The sequence below is a fragment of the Panulirus ornatus genome, chromosome 43 (genome assembly GCF_036320965.1).
Source record: "Panulirus ornatus isolate Po-2019 chromosome 43, ASM3632096v1, whole genome shotgun sequence".
Classification (NCBI taxonomy): Eukaryota; Metazoa; Arthropoda; class Malacostraca; order Decapoda; family Palinuridae; genus Panulirus; species Panulirus ornatus.
The window spans coordinates 19,128,562-19,152,385 of record NC_092266.1 but is presented as its reverse complement, the minus strand read 5'-3'; the positions used below and the strand labels follow the sequence as shown (position 1 = coordinate 19,152,385).

General features: G+C 38.9%; 1 protein-coding gene across 7 annotated transcripts in view; it reads left to right on the top strand.

The window, feature by feature from the left end:
* Positions 1–23,824, top strand: part of LOC139762366 (proton-coupled zinc antiporter SLC30A5-like) — a 90,960-nt gene that overhangs the window by 9,282 nt on the left and 57,854 nt on the right. For 3 of the 7 annotated variants that reach the window (XM_071687133.1, XM_071687134.1, XM_071687135.1), the window contains exons 3-4: positions 1,286–1,399; positions 10,758–15,791. In XM_071687133.1, coding sequence (XP_071543234.1) covers positions 11,011–13,500 — 2,490 coding nt within the window. In that variant the 5' untranslated portion in view covers positions 1,286–1,399; positions 10,758–11,010 and the 3' untranslated portion in view covers positions 13,501–15,791. Of the gene's footprint in view, positions 1–1,285; positions 1,400–10,757; positions 15,792–23,824 lie in introns of those variants that run through there. The other 4 variants (XM_071687137.1, XM_071687138.1, XM_071687139.1 and 1 more) reach the window with 2 other exon arrangements.

Below are 23,824 nucleotides of genomic sequence, written 5' to 3'. Positions count from 1 at the left end.
TATCTACTGGTATGGAGACACAAGCAGCCAGCTTTCAGTAGCAAAAACCAAAGTAATTCCTATCGAAGAAGGAAAGTTAACCAACATTGCGGCATAGGGCAAGGGGTTAAGTTTGAAAGTTTGCCTAGGACAGTTTATTAGGCAAATCACTTTTGACTCGACTCTGTCAAGTAAGGATGCAGAGCTAGAACCACCCCAAATGTAGGAGCAGTACTCCAAATAAGGACAAATCAGTCAGGAATATGGTTAGGGTTGGAGATGATTTGCTCAAAATCCCTGGAGAATGGAGAACATGAGGGCTTCAATCCCTCCCTCATCTGTATGGGAGGAATTCAACCATTCCTATGGTGAACATTGAATTCCCCGAGGAGGAGGACCTCGGCCTAGAGGTGAGAGTATGTAGCAGTCTTATGGCAGGAGTGTAGATACATGAAGTAGGGTATAGAATTTATAGAACTAGGAGAGCAATAGGCAGAACAGAAAAGTGTGGAAGTAGGAAGACAGACCTTGAGCCACATAACATAAGAGTTTGGACTCAGAGTCTGAGGTGTGCAACGGGTGTGTTGATGTTGGAATAAGCACAAACTACACTCTTTTAACTGGAACTGTAAGTAATTATAGTTAGCTATGAAAAAGAGACCAGTGAGAACATCACTAGACAACTTTGTCTCAGAAAGTAGCAAGATATTTGGAGAGGTACTAGACATATGGTGTTCAACTGAGGATAGGGTACTAGAGAGTCCACGAATATTGGTGTAGTGAATAGAAACAGAGGAAGGTTAAATAGAAGGGAATAGTCGTGGGAGGGGCTGGTACTACTACTGCCAGAGCCCTCCCCCTCTGTGGCAGTAAAGTTAGGCAGAAACCCGGAGATTCTTAGGACCCCATGATGCCGAGGACTAGGTTGTGGTGATAGCAACTTGTATTACGTGTATATATATTTGCAGCAACTTGTATTACATGTATATATATTTGCTTTAGATCATAAAAGAGGTAAAACAAGGAGCCTTTACTCTAGCAGTGCTGCAGGAGTCTCATAAGAAAAAATCAATTCCTAGGGTAGGAAGTAAGTATATGATGTTTTTTTGCCTATGAATATCATAGTCTTAGGTTTGTCCATATGTTTACTAGGTCTTTTATATTTTTATTTTTATTTTGTTTTTTGCTTACCTGATTTTTGATATTTTGCAGCTCTGTTTTATTGAATCCACAACCTTGTATAATAGTGAATGTTGATACTCTCACATAAGTTTGTATGTAGAGTTAATTTAGATTTATTTTCTAGGTATGTTTGGCTGTTGATCATCAGCAAATTCTTCCGTTGTATTGGGGTGTTTGTGGCTTACAGTGCAGTTCAGTCTATCCATGTTGTCTCCTTTCTTCTGTTGGTAACTGTGCTGTGAGTAAGAGATTTAGTTTTTGTATTTGAGATAAAATTTTAGGCCATAATTTTCAATTTTATGACCATTTAATGTACTCTTTGTCTTTAGAATTTTAATGATGAGAAATATAAGGACAGTCTTCAAAACAAAAAAAAAAAACTTTTGCTTCCCCAGGGTCAGTTTGTCCCATAAACTGAATCTCCTTGATCTCTGGGGGTAGAAGAATCTCGCCCATACCTTGTGGGTAGATTAATGCTTCTTACCTTTCACTAACTACCCATTAGTGGTAGTGGCACTCTGGGAACAGTTTCTTCCAATCAGCAGTCACCACCTGGTGATGATGTCATCATCCCATTGGCTGTCTGCCTTCACCAGGCTGACCACCCCATAATTCTCTGGATCTTTAAGCCTCACTGATGTATCCTGACTTATTTGATTTTATCGGACACCCCCTCCAACAGGAGCCATATACCTGTGAAGTGCTCATAGACTTGAATTGGTTTTAAACAACATAGGAAAGCTTCAAGGGATTCATTCCACTTGGTTATGTGAGCTTAGGCCTATAAACTGCCAGGGTTGTCAAGGCTGTAATCATCAGGCTCCATCTACTGATTGAAAAATCTTTAACACTGTCTTCATGTGTTAAGGATAATTCTAAGACTGCATACACTCTTTCTGTGCATTTGGCCTTTAGGATTCAATTGTTGGTTATTTCTTGTTATGATAGCTGATATTAGTCAGCTGATAGCTCAGGAACCAAACTGCAGACAAAGGATCCTCATTTAAGTGTTTTAATTGGGTATTTATAAGCATGATATAACATGCTCAAATTACAGAGGTATAAGTTTGTTGAGTATTCCTGGTAAATTATATGGGAGGGTATTGATTGAGAGGGTGAAGGCATGTACAGAGCATCAGATTGGGGAAGAGCAGTGTGGTTTCAGAAGTGGTAGAGGATGTGTGGATCAGGTGTTTGCTTTGAAGAATGTATGTGAGAAATACTTAGAAAAGCAAATGGATTTGTATGTAGCATTTATGGATCTGGAGAAGGCATATGATAGAGTTGATAGAGATGCTCTGTGGAAGGTATTAAGAATATATGGTGTGGGAGGCAAGTTGTTAGAAGCAGTGAAAAGTTTTTATCGAGGATGTAAGGCATGTGTACGTGTAGGAAGATAGGATAGTGATTGGTCCTCAGTGAATATAGGTTTGCAGCAGGGGTGTGTGATGTCTCCATGGTTGTTTAACTTGTTTATGGATGGGGTTGTTAGGGAGGTGAATGCAAGAGTTTTGGAAAGAGGGGTAAGTATGCAGTCTGTTGGGGATGAGAGAGCTTGGGAAGTGACTCAGTTGTTGTTCGCTGATGATACAGCCCTGGTGGCTGATTCATGTGAGAAACTGCAGAAGCTGGTGACTGAGTTTGGTAAAGTGTGAAAGAAGAAAGTTGAGAGTAAATGTGAATAAGAGCAAGGTTATTAGGTACAGTAGGGTTGAGGGTCAAGTCAGTTGGGAGGTAAGTTTGAATGGAGAAAAACTGGAGGAAGTAAAGTGTTTTAGATATCTGGGAGTGGATCTGGCAGTGGATGGAACCATGGAAGCAGAAGTGAAACATAGGGTGGGGGAGGGGGCAAAAATTCAGGGAGCCTTGAAGAATGTTTGGAAGTCGAAAACATTATCTCGGAAAGCAAAAATGGGTATGTTTGAAGGAATAGTGGTTCCAACAATGTTGTATGGTTGCGATGTGTGAGCTATGGATAGAGTTGTGCGCAGGAGGGTGGATGTGCTGGAAATGAGATGTTTGAGGACAATATGTGGTGTGAGGTGGTTTGATCGAGTAAGTAATGTAAGGGTAAGAGAGATGTGTGGAAACAAAAAGAGTGTGGTTGAGAGAGCAGAAGAGGGTGTTTTGAAATGGTTTGGTGGTATACTGGGGTTGACATTCTGTCATTGGATTGAACCAGGGCATGTGAAGCATCTGGCATAAACCATGGAAAGTTTTTTTGGGCCTGGATGTGGAAAGGAAGCTGTGGTTTCAGTGCAATACACATGATAGCTAGAGACTGAGTGTGAACGAATGTGGCCTTTGTTGTCTTTTCCTAGCACTACCTTGCACTCACACGGGGGAGGGGGTGCCATTTCATATGTGGCGGGATGGCGGCGGGAGTGGATGAAGGCAGCATGTATGAATATGTACATGTGTATATGTATAAGTCTGTGTATGTATATACATGTATACGTTGAATTTTTTTTTTTTTTTTTTTTTTTCGCTGTCTCCCGCGTTTGCGAGGTAGCGCAAGGAAACAGACGAAAGAAATGGCCCAACCCACCCCCATACACATGTATATACATACGTCCACACACGCAAATATACATACCTACACAGCTTTCCATGGTTTACCCCAGACGCTTCACATGCCTTGATTCACTCCGCTGACAGCACGTCAACCCCGGTATACCACATCACTCCAATTCACTCTATTCCTTGCCCTCCTTTCACCCTCCTGCATGTTCAGGCCCCGATCACACAAAATCTTTTTCACTCCATCTTTCTACTTCCAATTTGGTCTCCCTCTTCTCCTCGTTCCCTCCACCTCCGACACATATATCCTCTTGGTCAGTCTTTCCTCACTCATTCTCTCCATGTGCCCAAACCATTTCAAAACACCCTCTTCTGCTCTCTCAACCACGCTCTTTTTATTTCCACACATCTCTCTTACCCTTACGTTACTTACTCGATCAAATCAAACGTTGAAATGTATAGGTATGTATATGTGCGTGTGTGGGCGTTTATGTACATACATGTGTATGTAGGTGGGTTGGGCCATTCTTTCATCTGTTTCCTTGCGCTATCTCGCTAATGCGTGAGACATCGACAAAGTATGATACATGTGTTTATATGGTATTAGATGGTATTGTGATGGAATTCATTAAAAAAGTGGGTGGCTGAGTTTAGTAAAGTGTGTGAAAGGAGAAAGTCAAGAGTAAATATGAATAAAAGCAAGGTTATTAGGTTCAGTAGGGTTGAGGGACAAGTTAATTGGGAAGTAAGTTTAAATGGAGAAAGACTGGTGGAAGTGAAGTGTTTTAGGTATCGGGGAGTGGACTTAGCAGCGGATGGAACTAGGGAAGTGGAAGTGAGTCACAGGGTGGGGGAGGGGGTGAAGGTTCTGGGAGTGTTGAAGAATGTGTGGAAGGCAAGAACATTATCTCGTAGAGCAAAAATGAGTATGCATGAAGGAATAGTGGTTCCAACAATGTTATATGGTTGCAAGGCATGGGCTTTAGATAGGGTTGTGTGGAGGAGAGTGTATGTATTGGAAATGAAATGTTTGAGGACAATATGTGGTGTAAGGTGGTTTGATTGAATAAGTAATGAAAGGGTAAGAGAGATGTTTGGTAATGAAAAGAATGTGGTTGAGAGAGCAGAAGAGGGTGTATTGAAATGGTTTGGTCACTTAGGGAGAATGAGTAAGGAAAGAATGACAAAGAGGATATATGAGTCAGAGGTATGTTTAGGTATGTATATGTGCGTGTATGGGCATTTATGTATGTACATGTGGGCCATGCTTTCGTCTGTTTCCTTGCGCTACCTCGCTAATGCAGGAGACAGCAACTAAGTTTTATAATATAAAAAAATAATGATGTGTATATACGAGTGGATGGGTCTTTCTTCATCTATTTCCTGGCGCTAATGTAGGTAATGGCGATCAATTATGATAATAGTATTAGTAATTATATTAATGATAAATTATGTATTTCTATTTAGCATTATTGAGATGACCTTATTAAGGCATTCAGGCATTGGCAAAAAAAGAGAAATATAGCTGTCCAGCCATAAAGATTTATTCATTATTATGAAAATTTGTCTTGGGTCAAGATTTTTCCATCCTAAGGTTTTAGGAATGATAAACATAGCTTCATTTATCCTTGTATTGCTTCTTTGAAGACAAGTTTTGAAGAACTTTATGCCTTGGGATCTTTAGAGATTAGAAAGGGGAACCCTTATCTTTGATTTGATTTGGCAGTTTGAAGCCTTTCTGTAAAATAACATCTCATTTTGGATAAAAAGACTCATTTTGTTGGCTCAACCTGTCTTGTATGTCATAGCCATGATATCAGAAAGTTACCTCTATGCTAGCCTCTTGCAAGAAATATTTTCTGGAGAAGTTTCATAGAGCTGTTTTATATTTCTTGACACCTAACCACACCTTGGTCATGGCACTGAGGATTAATCACACATCATGGAAGGTGAAGGATCACTGATATGCCACATGTTTACCGTTGGGTATGTATGTGGTCATCATTTCTCTTGTTTATGCTGGTATTCTCTCATAGCTCATGGGACGAACCAGTCGTGGAAAGAAAAGTGAGTTGAAAAATGTGAAACTTACTGTCCACAGTAGTTCTCTTAGATCAAATTGTCTGTGACTTTCCTGTCCCGCCTGTTTAAGAAATTCTTTGTTAACAACATTCATAACTGTCAGGGAGCTGTTCTTATTCCAGAGAATGAGTGAGTAGTTGTCCTGTTAGAGTCTGATAACTGCAGCGATGATGACATCACCATCATTGTTATGACTGCTAATTGGAAGGGAGCATTCCTGAAGAGAGCTATTGCCACTTTTATTGTTTGGATGATAGGTTAGGGTCAGTAGTATCACCAAAGGGTACAAGGTTAGAGGCTTCTAAACTTTAGAGGTCGTGGAGATTGTCTTATATTTCTTGGAACTCCATGCCAGAGAGAAACGGGTTTTAGTTCTTCAAAGCCTTTATCCATTTGTGTCGCTACCCTGCCCCACAGGAAACAATATCACTAGCCCTTGCTTCAACTAGGCAGCACCAGGAAAACAGACAAAAAATGGCCACACTTATTCACACTCAGTCTCTGTCTGTCATGTGTAATGTACCGAAACCACATTTGCACATATCCAGAGACTAACTTATGAACAATCCCCAAAACCAGAACTTACCATTCATAGACTTCTTAAGTTTCTCTTGACGCATTTTATGGTTCAGCCCATTGACAGTACATCATGCCCGATATTCTTTGTTGGTCCAGCTAATTCTCTCTACTGTATGCACTTGTCTTTCTGAATGTTCAGTTCCAATACTCCAGAGCCTTCTTCACCCTATCCCTCCATCTCTTCAGTGTTCCACTTATAACCAATAGCTCCTCTTAGCCAGCTTTTCTTTGCTCATTCTCTCTGTATGCCCATACCAATAAAGCAAAACCTGGTTGGTTCTCACTGTGAAACTACACTTGCTACTCTTTTTCATACTTTATTGGTACTTCCTGCATTGGTGAGGTAGGGCTAGGACCAGACAAAGGTCCACATTTGCTCATGTCCATTCTGTTGCTGGTGTGGGTAATGCACTGAAACCACAGCCCCCAATCCACAACCAGGCCCCACACATACCTTTCTATGGTTTCATCATCCCTGGGGTAGGAGAGAATAGATACTTCCCATGTATTTGCTGCATTTTGTAGAAGATGGTTGAAAGGGGTGGGAGCAGGGGGCTGAAAATCCTTCCCTCCTGTTTTACTTTTGCATAAAAAGGAACCGAGAATGGTGCCAAGTGAGGATTTTCCCTCCAAGCCTTAGTCATAGGTTCATGATGCTTCCTTGCTGACACAGGAAATGGTGGATATGCATGAAAAAAAATGCATTTCATACTTTTTTCCTTAATTGATTGTCATTTTCCATGTTAGTGAGGTAGTGCCAGGGAGCAGTCAAAGAAAGGCAAATCTGCTCACATGCACATTTGCAAAAGACAAGGGAACAAATGGGAACATCAGTGAAGGAGGCAAGGGGAGAAGTAGTAATTGATAGTGATGGATTGAGTATTTTGAAGGATTGTGATTGTGTTTGATGATAGAGTGGCAGATGTGGGGTCTTTTGGTCAGGGTGGTGTGCAGAGTGAGAGTGTCAGGGGTGGTTTGGTGAAGAGATAAGAGATGGTGAGAGCCTTGCATTAGATGAAATGCGGCAAGGCAGTTGAAGTGGGTGGTATTGCGGTTGAAGTTATTAAGAAAGGAGATGACTGTTGTTGATTAGTAGGTGAGGACTGTAAATGTATGTATGGATCATGGTGAAATGCCTTGAGATTTGCAGAATGCATGAATAGTGCCATTGTCTAAAGGCAAGGAGGATAAAAGTGAGTGTTCAAACTACAGAGGTATAAGTTTGTTATGTGTTCCAGGTAAGTTGTATGAGAGGGTGTTGACTGTGAGGGTGAAGGCATATACAGAGCTTCAGACTGGGGAATAGCAATGTGTTTCAAAATTGGCAGAGGATGTGTGGATCAAGTGTTTGCTTTAAAGAATGTGTGTGAAAAATAAGAAAAACATGGATCTTGGAGAAGGCATATGAGGTTGATAGAGATGCTTTTATTGTGTATGAGTAGGGAGAGAGGAGAGTGAGTGGTTCCAATTGATGGTTGGTCTGTGGCAGGGGTATATGATGTCACCATGGATGCTCAGTTTGTTTATTGATAAGGTGGTGAGGGAGGTAAATACAGTTTTTGTTTGCTGATGATAAATTACTGGTGGCAGATTGAGTGAGAAATTGCAGAAGTTTGTGACCGAATTGTAAAGGTGTAAGGAAGGAGAATGTTGAGAATGGATGTGCATAAAAGGAAGGTTATCAGGTTCATTTGGGTTGAGGGACATGTTTGTTGGAATATGGATTTGCAAGGAGAAAAACTGGAGGAAGTGGAGTGTTTTGAATATTTGGGAGTGGACATGGTAGCAAATGCCATATAAGCAAAAGTGAGTCGTAGGGTGGGGGAGAGGGTGAAGGTTCTGGGAGTACTAAAGAATAAGGTTCTGGGAGCACTAAAGAATGTTATCTGAGAGAGCAAAAATTGATAATTGTGAAGGAATGATAGTTCCAGCATTATTATATGGATGTGAGGCATGGGCTATAGATAAGGCTGTGCAAAGAAGGGTGGATGTGTTGGAAATGAAATGTTTGAGGACGGTGTGGTGTGAGTTGGGGTGATCGAGTAAGTAATGAAAGGGTAAGAGAGATGTGTGGTTATGAAAGGAGTGTGGTCAAGAGAGCAGAAGAAGGTTTGCTGAAATGGTTAGGACATATATCGAGAATGAGTGAGGAAAGGTTAACAGAGAGGTTATATGTGTCAAGTGGAGGAAACAAGGAGAACAGGGAGGGTGCAAAGCGTGCATGGGATAGAGTGACTTGAAACATTGTGCTTTACTGAGGTCATGTTGTTAATGGACTGAACCAGAGCATGTGAAGCATCCTGGGTAAACCTTTGGAGAGGTCTGTAGGGCTTGGTTGTGGATAGGGAGCTGTGGTTTTGGTGCATTACACATGACAGAAAATTGATATGTACCAATGTGGCCTTTCTTCGTCTGCCCCTGGTGCAAATGTGGGAAACGAAGATCAAGTATGAAAAAATTTATATACTTCCTATCCAAGGAGTCCTTTCTATCTTAATAAGGCTCCTGCAGCCCTCAGGAAGCTGGCTATTTTTGCCACTTAGGACTATAGGTCATAAAGTGTTGTAATGTTAAGTGTGTATATATGTGTAGAGAGTGCAGGGAAAGTGAGCAATAAGTGCTTGGTGTCCTCATTACAGTAGTTGCATCATGGGCATGAAGGGTGAAGGGATATGTTGAAATGGTGTTTGTAGTGTTATAAGGATGGGTGATGTCCAGAGCATAGATATAAGAGTATGACTTGTGTTTATCTAAGGAGTGTGGATTATGATGGATGCATATCTTGTTGGTTGGAGTTTAAGACTGTTGTGAAGTTAGACATTTAGTGCTTGTCAGGTTATTTCATTGTTTATATGTTTTGTCTGTGTTGTATTGTTTGGGGTGGGGGATCTCTGAGTAGAGGTTGATAGAATGTGAGGCAGGGTTAAGCTTTGTAATATTATTTTGGGGGTGGTTAGTTAGTTATAGAGTGGTATGGATAGTTACCTATTTTTGCTGTACAAGGAGGGATTTTCACACTTGTGGGGCCCTATCCCTTGAACATACCTTTCTATCATACAGCTTCTTAAATATATTTATGGTATCTACATTAACCTTGTCCTCAGCAATTCTGTTTCATTTTTCCACCTCTCATATTATAAAACTACTTCTGTACATCTTTTTTGGACAAGCTTCTTATTTGATTTCATGCTATGTCCTCTTTTGCTCTATCCCTACATCTCATGAAGGACTGTTCACTGTCCATAACATTGATCTGGTCACCCCTTGCTCTTCTCTCTTTCAGGGTGGGAAGATTTAAAGCCCATAACTATTCCCAGTATCTTGATCTGGATACCACCTTTATTCCCTTCCTCTGGACCTTCTGTGTTAGTTCTTTGAGCTTCTAAAGATGTAGCGACCAAGTATGAGAAGTATATTCTAGTTTTGGCCGTATGTAGGATATGCACAGCTTGCTCATTATTTTGACTCCCATATACTTGAAAACTATTCTGATATTTCCTAGCAGACAGTTTGTCTTTATTGTTCCCCTAATATGGGACTCTGGCAACAGGCTAGGGATGGCAACAGGCTAGGGACAGGGTCAACTATCAAATTGTTCTCACAGAGAATCGTGAAGCTTATATCCTGTATAGTGATATTCTGACTGAAGTCATCTCTCACTTTGTCCCATACTTATTACATTTGCTTGGGTTGAATTTCATCAACCATTTATTAGAATCTGTGGAGTCTGTTCAGATCCTTATGTAAACTGATGCAGTCCTCCTCACTTTTCATTTTCCTAGTTCTGTTGCATAAATTGTGTGCTGAGCATGTTGAACTAGGACTGTTGTGGGAGGATCTTTCGTTTCATTGAGTAGGTGTTGAGTGTTTTTGGTTGCTAGCTGCTCATTGATTGTTCTGAGTCCATTATTTTGTGTGCTTTGCAGATTTGTTATGTTTGCTTTTGAGAGGATGGAAGACCAAGCAGGTGAAGCATAGTTTAATTTATAGTGAAGCTGATTAATATTTTGGAAAGGATTTTTTTATTTTCCCCAGTTAGTGTTATGAGGGCATTTAGTTTGTATGTTGCTTTTTTGTTTATGTTGGTGTGGGGAGTGAAGGTATTGTATGTCGTATGTAATGCCCAGAATGGTTGATGTATTATTCAGTGTGAGTGGTTTTGCTCATTCATAATGACTGGAGAGTGTGAGCTGGATTCGTGTGTCTCAGGGATTAAAAGGTATATAGGTGGGTAAAACATAAGTAAATACATTTTTTTCATAAACTCATTTAATTCTTTTATAAGAAATACTGATGTTGACTTAGAAAGTGTTGGTTTGAAAAGAGAGTTGATATTATTTAACATGAATTGTATCCTCTCATACAGTCTCATTATATATAATGAAAATAACATCAGCTCTCTTTTTATCCCCTAGGTGCTGAACAGGCTGCAAAGGACTTGTGATACCTCCATAGGATTACACATCCAAGCAGTTAAGCATTTTATATAATATATATATATATATGTATGTATATATATAGATATATATATATGTATGTATTATGTATATATATATAAGCATATTGATTATCAGTTCGTCAGAATAAGGATGGGAAAGATTTCTTGGTGACTTCCATCCTGTTCAAGCTTAAAGAGAAATGAAGTAAAACTTGTGAAAAACAGTAAATATGTCTGTGCGTGAAGGAACTCGGCGGAAGAAGATATCAGTTCTACATATGTTGGGAACATGGGAGGGAAAAATTGAAGGTTGCAATTGCCCTTCTTGCAGGGAATGGGATGCTGGAGAAAAGACCTCAGCATTAGCTTCGAAAAGCCCTCCAAAAGTACTAACAAAGGCACCGAAAGTTCCCAGACCAGTAGCAAAAAAGGTTAGTATTAAAGTTAAGACAACAAAAGTGGTAGTGGATAATGTTCAAGAACAAGGAATCTCTGCAAGAAAGGTTTCCCTGAAGAAGCATATTTTGCCAAAAGGAGTGACACATATCAGGGATATCAAACTTGAACAAGATTTGTCTAAAGTTGTACATGATGGTAGTGTTTTTGAAAATGCTGATTGTGCTAGTGACAGTGGAGAATTTGAGGATGTGAAAAATGTAATAAATTCCAGTGACACTTCTGAGAAAAGTAATGTGGATGCTCCATTTGGGGTTGATACTATTTATGTCTGTGATACAACTGTACCTGAGGATGAAATGAAGATTATGACTGGAAAAGAGGAGAATGGAAGAAGACTCTCTGCAGCAAAGAATCAACCACTTGGGAGTGATAGTGATGTGCAAACTCCTGTAAAGGCATTTACAAAAAAACTCCCAAAATATAGTTTGGGAGAAGGTGCTGGTATTCAGAAATCCAATTTTAATCAACAACAGTTTGAAGAAAAAGCCACTTTAGTTGATCCTCTCAAAATAAAGCAGGAGCCTGAAGAGTATTTTTCTGATCAAGAAGATACGGAAAAAAATGGCCGAGGTAAGCAATGTTGGGATGCGGTGAAAAATGAATCAAGGACAAATAAGAGGGCAAGGATGGTAACATCAGAAATGGAGAATATTTATGCCAAACCCCGTATGATCTTCACTGGCAGGGGTGTAGTGAGGAAGTTTGAACCTGGGGTGGACAGAACCCCTAAGTCAAAGAGAGGTAGGAAGCCAAGTAAACCTCTCATACCAGTAAAGGTTAAACAAGAACCTAAAGATATTGGAGAAAATGAAAATGAAGAGGATGAAGATGGAAGTGAATTGGATCAACTTCAAAGAGCATTGTCAGAAGCTGCTGAAAGCATTAGTGATGTAGGAGAGGAGTTACTAGATGCTCTTCATGAGTTTGGAGAAGATCCAAAAAAATCAAAACAGAAAAAGAAAACAAACACACTCTTTAAGCGAGTTGATAGTGATGGAGACAAGTATGTAGAATGTAACATGTGTTTCAAAGTGCTCAAAGAATCATCAATGAAACAACATTATAAAACTCATACTGGGGAAAAACCTCATACATGTGATGAGTGTGATGCAAGGTTTACCAGGAAGGGAGATGTTGAAAGACATAAAAGATTGGTTCACAAAAATCAAAAGCCTTTTAAATGTCAGAAGTGTAATAGGGAATTTTCTGATAGAAAAAATCTGAAGGCCCATTTACAGAATCATGATAAAGCCATCTATTATGTTTGCAGTACATGTGGATTCAAGTTTGGAAAGAGAGAATACTATGAGAATCACATACGTTATATTCATCCTCTTCCAGATGGAAGTATGCCAGTCTTTCCGGATGTAGATGAGGACCTGGCATCAAAACAGCTCAGACAGTTAGAAATGGAAGACAGTAAAGAAAGAAAAGCAAGAGAAGGTTCAGCTGGTAGAAAAGGGGACTTGTGCTCTCAGGATGATGATGATGATGATGACGATGAAGAGGTAGATGGAAATGAACACAAGGCTATGGAAATAACTGTTACTGAGGGTGAAGAACAAAATATTACAGCAAATGGAGGCCTAATAATAAAAAAAGAAGAAGATAGTGATAGCACTGATGATGTGAACTTACAAAATAAAGATGGAGAATTAGAAGACCAGTACACAGCTGCAGCAGTATCAGGGAAAAATTGTGATAGGTCTTTGGAGTCTGTGAATACTTTAAAGACTCAAGTAGGTACAGATGTAAGAGTATCTAAAGGAACATTAAGTTTTACTCAAACTCTTCCTGATACTGATTCACAGGATGAGGATCTAGTAAATAAAGTGATTGCTGCTGCAGTAAGTCAGGCAACTAATACAATTGAAAGTCTTCAAACAAAATCTGGAGCAAATATGTCTGGGAATGACGTTGACATAGGTGATGAGGAAGAGGATGAGGATGATGAGATGATGGAAGAAACAGATGACATTCAGGAAATCCTTGATTCTAACTATGACATACTTCCCATTGCACAAGTACAGAAACCAATTCAACAGCCATCAGAAATTCATGTAAATGCATCTGTGGGTGGACAGAAGCGAAAATTTATCATTCAAGTTCCACCTGGAAGTAATTTAAATGTTCAAACTCTTGAGGGAATGGAGATGATAGTGAGTATGGTGAACCAACTTTGTGCAGGGAAAGGAGAGTTGGATGGTCCAATAGAAGTTGTGATGCACAACCCTAACACAAGGCCTGTTACTCTTGATTAAAGAGATAATGGCCATTTTTTTGTAATATGTTCCTGTGTTAATAGTATGTTCCATCTTTAGTGCTACTTTCATCCTGTAAACGATGCTATGTTGTATGTGCTTTGAACTTTAATTGATAGACTTCTGAAGTATTTCAGGCTTTGTTTCACAGTTTGATAGAGAAATGTTTAACTTTTAATTATGGTGACTAAATTTGTATTAGTATAAAGATATGCAGGTCAGATGTGGTGTGCTGCAATATATTACATAAATTTATAAGATGTGGTACCATTGTGAATCTTTTTATGATTATTGATGTTGGTGGATAGATTTTCATGCAAAATTGTTAATGATGCAACTTGTATGTTCACTTAATGTAACAAGCATGTTAGATAATGGTTTTGCTCGTAACATGATCTGGTATATATTGTAGTAATGACCTGTAGACCCACTTGATCTTATGACACAGCAATTTACTTCTTGATGATTCAGAATTTTGTGTTTATAGACAGCATATTACTGCTCATTTGACATACTTTTAGTTTATGAAAAGGTACTTCAGGAGTTGAGAACAGAAGTGTATATATACTTGATTAAAGTTCTTGATAAGATGGTAAACTTGCATTGGAGTTTGGATTATCTTATTGTACTTTGGAAAGAGAGGATTTTTGTTAAGGTTGCCCTCCTTTCTTTGACATACCATTATTTCCTGTGTGTAAGGCTTAAAAAGCTTTTTTAAGATGGTAAATTAAATTGTAAATGGAAAATAAAAGGTTATTACACTTATGTTTAAATCTTTTTTAGTATTTACTTGCAACTTGACATGTAAACCAGATAGATTGACAGGCACAAAGTTGTTGGTTTACTTAAGAGATTAGAGGAGTTTTGCATTGCATTTTTTTCCTCCTCGTTGATTTCCTTACACTTATGTCTGTATTAGGTTGGTCTGTAGAGAATTATCTGGTCACACCATCTTACCTTACATCTCTACATAATGATATTTTTATGTTAAATCTCCAGACATTTTGTTCCTTGTTACCTTAGATTTCTGTAATGAGAGCCATGTCTGCCTCTTGTTTTTAGTCTTTTGATCCCTATTTTTATCACTGTTGTTTGTAACTCTCCCAAATGCAGACTTCTTTAGTTCCACCTTATCATATGCTCCCTATTCATTGCCAGCATCCTGTCTCCTTGTCCCATAGTTCTGATCCAGTACAGGTACACTTGATTACTATTTCTAGATACACTTTCTCCACATTTCTGATGTATTTGTAGGATCTTTCAATCATCCAGTTTCTTGAAATCCCCTTTTTATGCTTATCGTTCAGAATCCTTTCAAAGATTTTTATTGTCTATTATAGGTATCTTTTTTTTCCAAGTTCCCTTATATGAATTTTGATAACCATGTATCTACACATTATAGAGAGGAAATCCAAGGACATTGCTTCAAAACACTTGACCAAGAATTCTGCTTGGTGTTATGTCATATTAGTGGATTAATTATCATCTGTTGGAACAACAAAGGCAAAGGTTACCCAACCAATGGGGGGAAGAGTCTAAAAAGAGTAAGGGAACGACCAAGTGCAAGAGAATTAGTGAAAGCTAATGAATGTAGAAATTTGTTTTGTTTGAGAATATGGTCAGTTAGGAAAATATGTCTTACTACTTAAAGGGGGGACGCATAGTGAATGAGATCTAATAGAGATGATTGATGGGAGGGTTTCATAAAGACTTCCTTTAGGTAGTCCTTACTTCTTTTTAGTGCTTCCATTGAACATGGTAACTTTAAAAGTGCTTTGGATGGTAGGATTTTGCATCGTCAGGACCATATTCTTGATACTGTATTGAAGATCAAAATCCATGTACTTACCTGAAAAACACATTTCATATAAACATTTCACATAGAAATAATTCACTTAATACTCACAGCTAAGACAACCTACTCCTTACTGTCTTGAGTACCCCCATATTTCACCCTGTACTCTACCATCCTTTTAAATGTACAACCAACCAAATACTTATGAGTTTATGGTAAGAAATACATTTACTGTACATGTAGATTAAAAATTAAGGGAAATATTTCCTTGAAAAAACATTTGTAAGTACAAATATTGAGCTGAAAAATAGATTACAATACAACTTGATAATTTTATATGATTACTAATAATACTACTGTTATACTTTTTTAATGAGGTATTGCATAAACCACTTATTTATCAAAACATATGTTGTGTTTCGAAGAATATTGCCAAGAAATCTCAAAATTAGAATTTCATATGTAAAATGTATATGAAATAAAAAATAATTTCAAATGTTGAGTATCTGAACCATTTTTTTTAAAGTAAAAGTGAAAAATATTTTAGAAATTCTCTCCATATCATCAGTGATGATGAAACAAATAGAAACAAGGAATGGATAAGGGTTTTTGATGAGAGTAAATAGAAGAAAAACACTAATGAGCAGAATAAAAAACAAAAGGAAATGATATAATGCTTTGGTAGCTGATGAATCAAAACAGGAGAGTTTGGAGGAAGAGGATACAGTTGGTTCTGAAGCTGTAAACAATATGATGAAATGTTGAAGGGTGGGTAGTGCCAAAAGATGCAGTAATAAGAGCAGAAAATCACAAGTGACTTGATGATGAACAAAAAAGATGTATTGCAGTACATGTCTTTATGGATCAGATTTGTACTATGAATTTTTAACACGAGGAAAATTTGGAAAAGTGCTATGGTCAGTGAAACTTCATTAATCTACATTTTCCCACAGATTCCATTAAAGTGTGCAGATTGAGATGCATTTCAGGGTCAAATTTTTCAACCTCCATATTGCTCAAAAGTCACCACAAAGTTGCTTACTTCACTGCTGTGCAGTTTTTTGCACTATATTGTAGCCATGGCACAGTAAGACAGGGTTTACATACAGTTGTTACGATCGGAACAATGATAACTCTAGAAGTAACCAATACATCTTGATCTAATATCTGTAAGTATTTTAGACTCACTATCCATGGCAAGTAATTTGTTGGGCTGTGCTGGAAAGCCTCCATGACTAATTCAACTTGGGCCTCAAATATGCATGTTCTTTCTGTTTATGAAGGCTTCTTCATGCTGCCTATCATCATGAAATATGTCATACCAGTGCTTTATGTCGTATCTAAGTGGTACAATTCCATCACTTTACCCTCTTCTGAAGTTTTAGTGCACCTGAGTTGTTGGTTACTTTATTTTATGTGTCTATATCTATGGTGCCTGGTCTCCTGGAACTCCCTCAAAGGGGTTGCCATGGCAACAGAGTTTTCATAAATAGTAAACTCTCTTAAGCAGTCCACACAACATTCCAATTGTTGTCAGACACTATTTTGAAAACAGAACATCAGCACTTTCGTGGAACATGCAACACTACTTTTTAACACAAGAAAAACTCCCATCCTTTCTCTATCTGCTTCAAACACCATATTTTTTAATAAATTCCACTATAATCCCATCCAAACCTGCCAGATTTCATCTTCCACAAAGCTTTCACTGCCTCTTCTCTCTTTACCAAACCATTCTTTTTGACCCTCTCACTTCGCACACCACTCCGACCAAAACACCCTATATCTGCCACTCTATCTCTTAGTGTGAAAATGGGTATGTTTGAAGGAATAGTGATTCTAACAATGTAATATGATTGCAAGGCATGGGCTGTAAATAGGGTTGTACGGATAGTGGATGTCTTGGAAGTAAGATATTTGATTACAATATGTGGTTTGAGGCAGTTTGATCAATTAAGTAATGAAAGAGATGTGGTAATAAAAAGAGTGTGGTTGAGAGAGCAGAAGAGGGTGTGTTGAAATGGTTGGACAAATGGAGAGAAAGAGTGAGGAATGGTTGACAAAGAAGATATATTTGTCAGAGAAGGAGGGAACAAGAAGCTGGAGACCAAATTGGAGGTGGAAGGATGGAGTGAAAAAGATTTTGAGTGATTAGGGCCTGAACATACAGGAGGGTGAAAGGCGTGCAAGGAATAGAGTGAATCGGAATGATGTGGTATACCAGGGTTGACTTGCCGTCAGTGGACTGAGCCAAATCATATGAAATGTCTGGGGTAAACCTTGGAAAGGTCTGTGGAGCTTGGATGTGAATAGGGAGTCATTTTTTCAGTGCATTACACATGACAACTAGAGACTGAGTGTGAATGAATGTGGACTTTTTGTCTGTTTTCCTGGTACTACCATGCTGGGACATAGGATGGCAATGCTATTTCCTGTGGGATGGGGTGTTACTGGGAATGGATAAAGGCAAGCAAGTATGAATATGTATGTGTGTGTAATGATAAAAAAATAAAATATATATATATATTATTATTATTTTGCTTTGTCGCTTTCTCCTGCGTTTGCGAGGTAGCGCAAGGAAACAGACGAAAGAAATGGCCCAACCCACCCCCATACACATGTATATACATACACGTCCACACTCAAAAATACATACCTATACATCTCAATGTACACATATATATACACTTTTTTTTTTCTTTTTTGCTTTGTCGCTGTCTCCCGCGTTTGCGAGGTAGCGCAAGGAAACAGACGAAAGAAATGGCCCAACCCACCCCCATACACATGTATATACATACACGTCCACACACGCAAATATACATACCTACACAGCTTTCCATGGTTTACCCCAGACGCTTCACATGCCCTAATTCAATCCACTGACAGCACGTCAACCCCGGTATACCACATCAATCCAATTCACTCTATTCCTTGCCCTCCTTTCACCCTCCTGCATGTTCAGGCCCCGATCACACAAAATCTTTTTCACTCCATCTTTCCACCTCCAATTCGGTCTCCCACTTCTCCTCGTTCCCTCCACCTCCGACACATATATCCTCTTGGTCAATCTTTCCTCACTCATTCTGTCCATGTGCCCAAACCATTTCAAAACACCCTCTTCTGCTCTCTCAACCACGCTCTTTTTATTTCCACACATCTCTCTTACCCTTACGTTACTTACTCGATCAAACCACCTCACACCACACATTGTCCTCAAACATCTCATTTCCAGCACATCCATCCTCCTGCGCACAACTCTATCCATAGCCCACGCCTCACAACCATACAAAACTGTTGAAACCACTATTCCTTCAAACATACCCATTTTTGCTTTCCGAGATAATGTTCTCAACTTCCACACATTCTTCAAGGCTCCCAGGATTTTCGCCTCCTCCCCCACCCTATGATCCACTTCCGCTTCCATGGTTCCATCCGCTGCCAGATCCACTCCCAGATATCTAAAACACTTTACTTCCTCCAGTTTTTCTCCATTCAAACTTACCTCCCAATTGACTTGACCCTCAACCCTACTGTACCTAATAACCTTGCTCTTATTCACATTTACTCTTAACTTTCTTCTTCCACACACTTTACCAAACTCAGTCACCAGCTTCTGCAGTTTCTCACATGAATCAGCCACCAGCGCTGTATCATCAGCGAACAACAACTGACTCACTTCCCAAGCTCTCTCATCCCCAACAGACTTCATACTTGCCTCACTGGACCACAACACTTGTTCACTTTTTGTTGACACACTGCAAATATTTATTGGTATATGTGAGTTTATTCTTGCACAGGCTGTCTGTCAGAAGCATTTTCTTGCGAGGCGTACACCTCTTGAATTTGAAGTCATCATGAAGCCAGGTACGAATAGTGCATATAGATACTTGACCAAGTAGCCTAGGATTGTTCTTCCTTTAACTGTTGTGCTGAAATATGTGGATTCTTGTCTACTTGACAGATGAAATGGGAGTTCATTGTACTTGTATCAAACTTTTTCTCTAACTTCAAGATCATTAGCTTGAACTAAATCTAATCTGTTAGTTCCTGATGTGTGCAGGTTTTTCAGTTAGTTAGATGGTGCCTGTGTCCAGATCTATTGGAAAGGGAAACTTCTCACTTAAATATTGATTTACAAAAATCTCCCACAATGATTGAACCATGTTCAGTATAGATTTCTGCTAACTTATCATTATGTCTTTCATATCCCCCTGCTGTATGTGTTTGGGCCAATAAACTGACCCTACTGCTATTTTCTAACAAACTTATATCCAATTCCTGCTCACTGTTCAGTAAATTGCTCCATATTTAGAAAGATCTTTATATTGGATATCCAACTAAGATTCAGAAGTACCTATCATGTCATAAATCTTTTGCAGTGCACTTGTTTTCAGCTCTGAAAATAGTTACATTTACTGCCTGTATTAAACAGTATATTCTGATATATATCTTGTTTTGATGCATACTTAGGGAGGAGAATGTTTGTATTCCTCATGAGCTGTGTTGTTTCACCAAAATGCAAGTCTGGACTGATTATGGAGCCTGTTCACAGTTTCATCAGGTGTAGTCCATCCTTTTTACACAAATCAAGCTAAATAAAAAATTGCATCGTTTGCAAAGTTTACTCTCATCAGGAACAAAGGTTCACTAACCTATTATTGAGATATTCTCTTTCTGACTGAAGAAGCCATTTCTAGTGGCAATCTGGACAAAACTTGCAAATTTCAACTGCCCCGCTGATCTTTCATTAGTTTGTCGTTAATTTTTTTTTTTTTTTTTGCTTTGTCGCTGTCTCCCGCGTTTGCGAGGTAGCACAAGGAAACAGACGAAAGAAATGGCCCAACCCACCCCCATACACATGTATATACATACGTCCACACACACAAATGTACATACCTACACAGCTTTCCATGGTTTACCCCAGACGCTTCACATACCCTGATTCAATCCACTGACAGCACGTCAACCCTGGTATACCACATCGATCGAATTCACTCTATTCCTTGCCCTCCTTTCACCCTCCTGCATGTTCAGGCCCCGATCACACAAAATCTTTTTCACTCCATCTTTCCACCTCCAATTTGGTCTCCCACTTCTCCTCGTTCCCTCCACCTCCGACACATGTATCCTCTTGGTCAATCTTTCCTCACTCATTCTGTCCATGTGCCCAAACCATTTCAAAACACCCTCTTCTGCTCTCTCAACCACGCTCTTTTTATTTCCACACATCTCTCTTACCCTTACGTTACTTACTCGATCAAACCACCTCACACCACACATTGTCCTCAAACATCTCATTTCCAGCACATCCATCCTCCTGCGCACAACTCTATCCATAGCCCAAGCCTCGCAACCATACAACATTGTTGGAACCACTATTCCTTCAAACATACCCATTTTTGCTTTCCGAGATAATGTTCTCAACTTCCACACATTCTTCAAGGCTCCCAGAATTTTTGCCCCCTTCCCCACCCTATGATCCACTTCCGCTTCCATGGTTCCATCCACTGCCAGATCCACTCCCAGATATCTAAAACACTTTACTTCCTCCAGTTTTTCTCCATTCAAACTTACCTCCCAATTGACTTGACCCTCAACCCTACTGTACCTAATAACCTTGCTCTTATTCACATTCACTCTTAACTTTCTTCTTCCACACACTTTACCAAACTCAGTCACCAGCTTCTGCAGTTTCTCACATGAATCAGCCAGCAGCGCTGTATCACCAGCGAACAACAACTGACTCACTTCCCAAGCTCTCTCATCCCCAACAGACTTCATACTTGCCCCTCTTTCCAAAACTCTTGCATTCACCTCCCTAACAACCCCATCCATAAACAAATTAAACAACCATGGAGACATCACACACCCCTGCCGCAAACCTACTTTCACTGAGAACCAATCACTTTCTTCCTACACGTACACATGCCTTACATCCTCGATAAAAACTTTTCACTGCTTCTAACAACTTGCCTCCCACACCATATATTCTTGATACCTTCCACAGAGCATCTCTATCAACTCTATCATATGCCTTCTCCAGATCCATAAATGCTACATACAAATCCATTTGCTTTTCTAAGTATTTCTCACATACATTCTTCAAAGCAAACACCTGATCCACACATCCTCTACCACTTCTGAAACCACACTGCTCTTCCCCAATCTGATGCTCTGTACATGCCTTCACCCTCTCAATCAATACCCTCCCATATAATTTACCTGGAATACTCAACAAACTTATACCTCTGTAATTTGAGCACTCACTCTTATCCCCTTTGCCTTTGTACAATGTCACTATACACGCATTCCGCCAATCCTCAGGCACCTCACCATGAGTCATACATACATTAAATAACCTTACCAACCAGTCAGTAATACAGTCACCCCCTTTTTTAATAAATTCCACTGCAACACCATCCAAACCTGCTGCCTTGCCGGCTTTCATCTTCCGCAAAGCTTTTACTAACTCTTCTCTGTTTACCAAATCATTTTCCCTAACCCTCTCACTTTGCACACCACCTCGACCAAAACACCCTATATCTGCCACTCTATCATCAAACACATTCAACAGACCTTCAAAATACTCACTCCATCTCCTTCTCACATCACCACTACTTGTTATCACCTCCCCATTTGCGCCCTTCACTGAAGTTCCCATTTGCTCCCTTGTCTTACGCACTTTATTTACCTCCTTCCAGAACATCTTTTTATTCTCCCTAAAATTTAATGATACTCTCTTACCCCAACTCTCATTTGCCCTCTTTTTCACCTCTTGCACCTTTCTCTTGACCTCCTGTCTCTTTCTTTTATACATCTCCCACTCAATTGCATTTTTTCCCTGCAAAAATCGTCCAAATGCCTGTCTCTTCTCTTTGTCGTTAATACCCCCATAAAAAGTGTATCATCAGCACCACCACAGACTTCATCTGCAACATCAGCCACATTTTCTACCCTGTCACCTGGAAAGCAAAACCATGTATGGGATGAAGAGTTCCTGGCATAGAACTCCTACAGCTGACTTCAGATAAGAGTCCCTGACCAGCATAACCTTGTGTTAATTGTTCTCAACATCATTCAAATCCTGAAACTGATTTTTGTCATTATTGGGAACAAAAGCATATTTTCCCATGCTTCATTCACCGTGAAAATGTAAGTTTACCCATTTCAGAATGTGATACTGTTATTTACCAAGGTATTAGAATTGCGCTACCTCGCAAACGCGGGAGACAGCGGCAAAAAAAAAAAAAAAAAAAAAAAAAAAAAAATTAGAATTTCAGTATGTGTTTGAATATTGGTTTTTCTTTACAAGGCAAACCTTTAGTGGCTGGAATGTGAATCCAGTGATTTTGAAAGAGCTTTCACATTTTGTCACTCATGGATTGGTTAATTATTGTACTTTGCATTTTCTTTTACTTTGATAAGAAATGTACCATTATTTTATGGTTAAGTAAAGTTCCAAAGAGTATCACAGAATTAACTACCACTTATTTTATTTTTTCCTTCCAAGTAGAAAATAAGATGAATGCAGGCAGAAGTTAAGGTAATGTTTACATTGGCTTTTGAATTTTATAGTTAAAGAACTTCCTTACTTCTTTGGTAACAGACAGTTTCCCAGATCAGTAGATCCTTCCTCATTAACAGTTGGGTAAGGTTTTTACAGGTTCTATTGAATACAAAAAAGTTTCTCTTACTTTTAAATTTTCTTGTATTATCATAACCCTTCCCAGTCTCAGCTTAGGAAAGGTTTTTATACTTTCTTTTGATTGTTAGAATTGTTTCCCTGAACTTTACTGCACCTGACATTTTTCCATATCGACATACCCCTCCCCACTGTTAGGTTAGGTAGGATTTTAGAGGTTCTGTTTCTCTTATTATTACAATACCTTACTTCTTCCCAAAGCAACATATCCTTTGTCATATCAATTTAGTGATATTTTCAAGAGGGACAAATTTTTGGTCATGAAAATAACTTTCCTTATCACATGGATTTTTGTGACTCATATAGTGATATATTTGAATATCAGATCTCCAGGAATATAACCTTGTCATGTTAAGGGATCCTTTTCTTTTATAAAGAAGATAAAAATCCAGTATCTTTCTCAGACATGGCAGCCATTCACTGTCCTCACACATATTTGTATTGTTGTGTGAATTGTTATAGAGCACTTCTAAATATGTTTATGTTATTCACTATTTGTGTTGTGCATGTATGTGAAAGTAGAGTGGAGTGTGAATGTATGTTAATGATAAAGAAAGAATTTAGTCCTTCAGTGTGTTTCCCACACATACTGACAATCTTCCTCACACTTTTAGCAATAAAGGGATATTATTTTATATATATCATTTGTGCTATTTTTCACGAATACTGTGCCTGTGTATGACATGTAAGTATTATGTGAAAACAAGCATAGTGAAATTCTTCAAGAGATGCTAACGAAAAGCCGTATAGAAAGAATGTTAGAATATACTGGTTTAGTGTTAGGGTGGTGAATGGTTGAGATGAACTAAAGTGAGGCAGTAAATGCT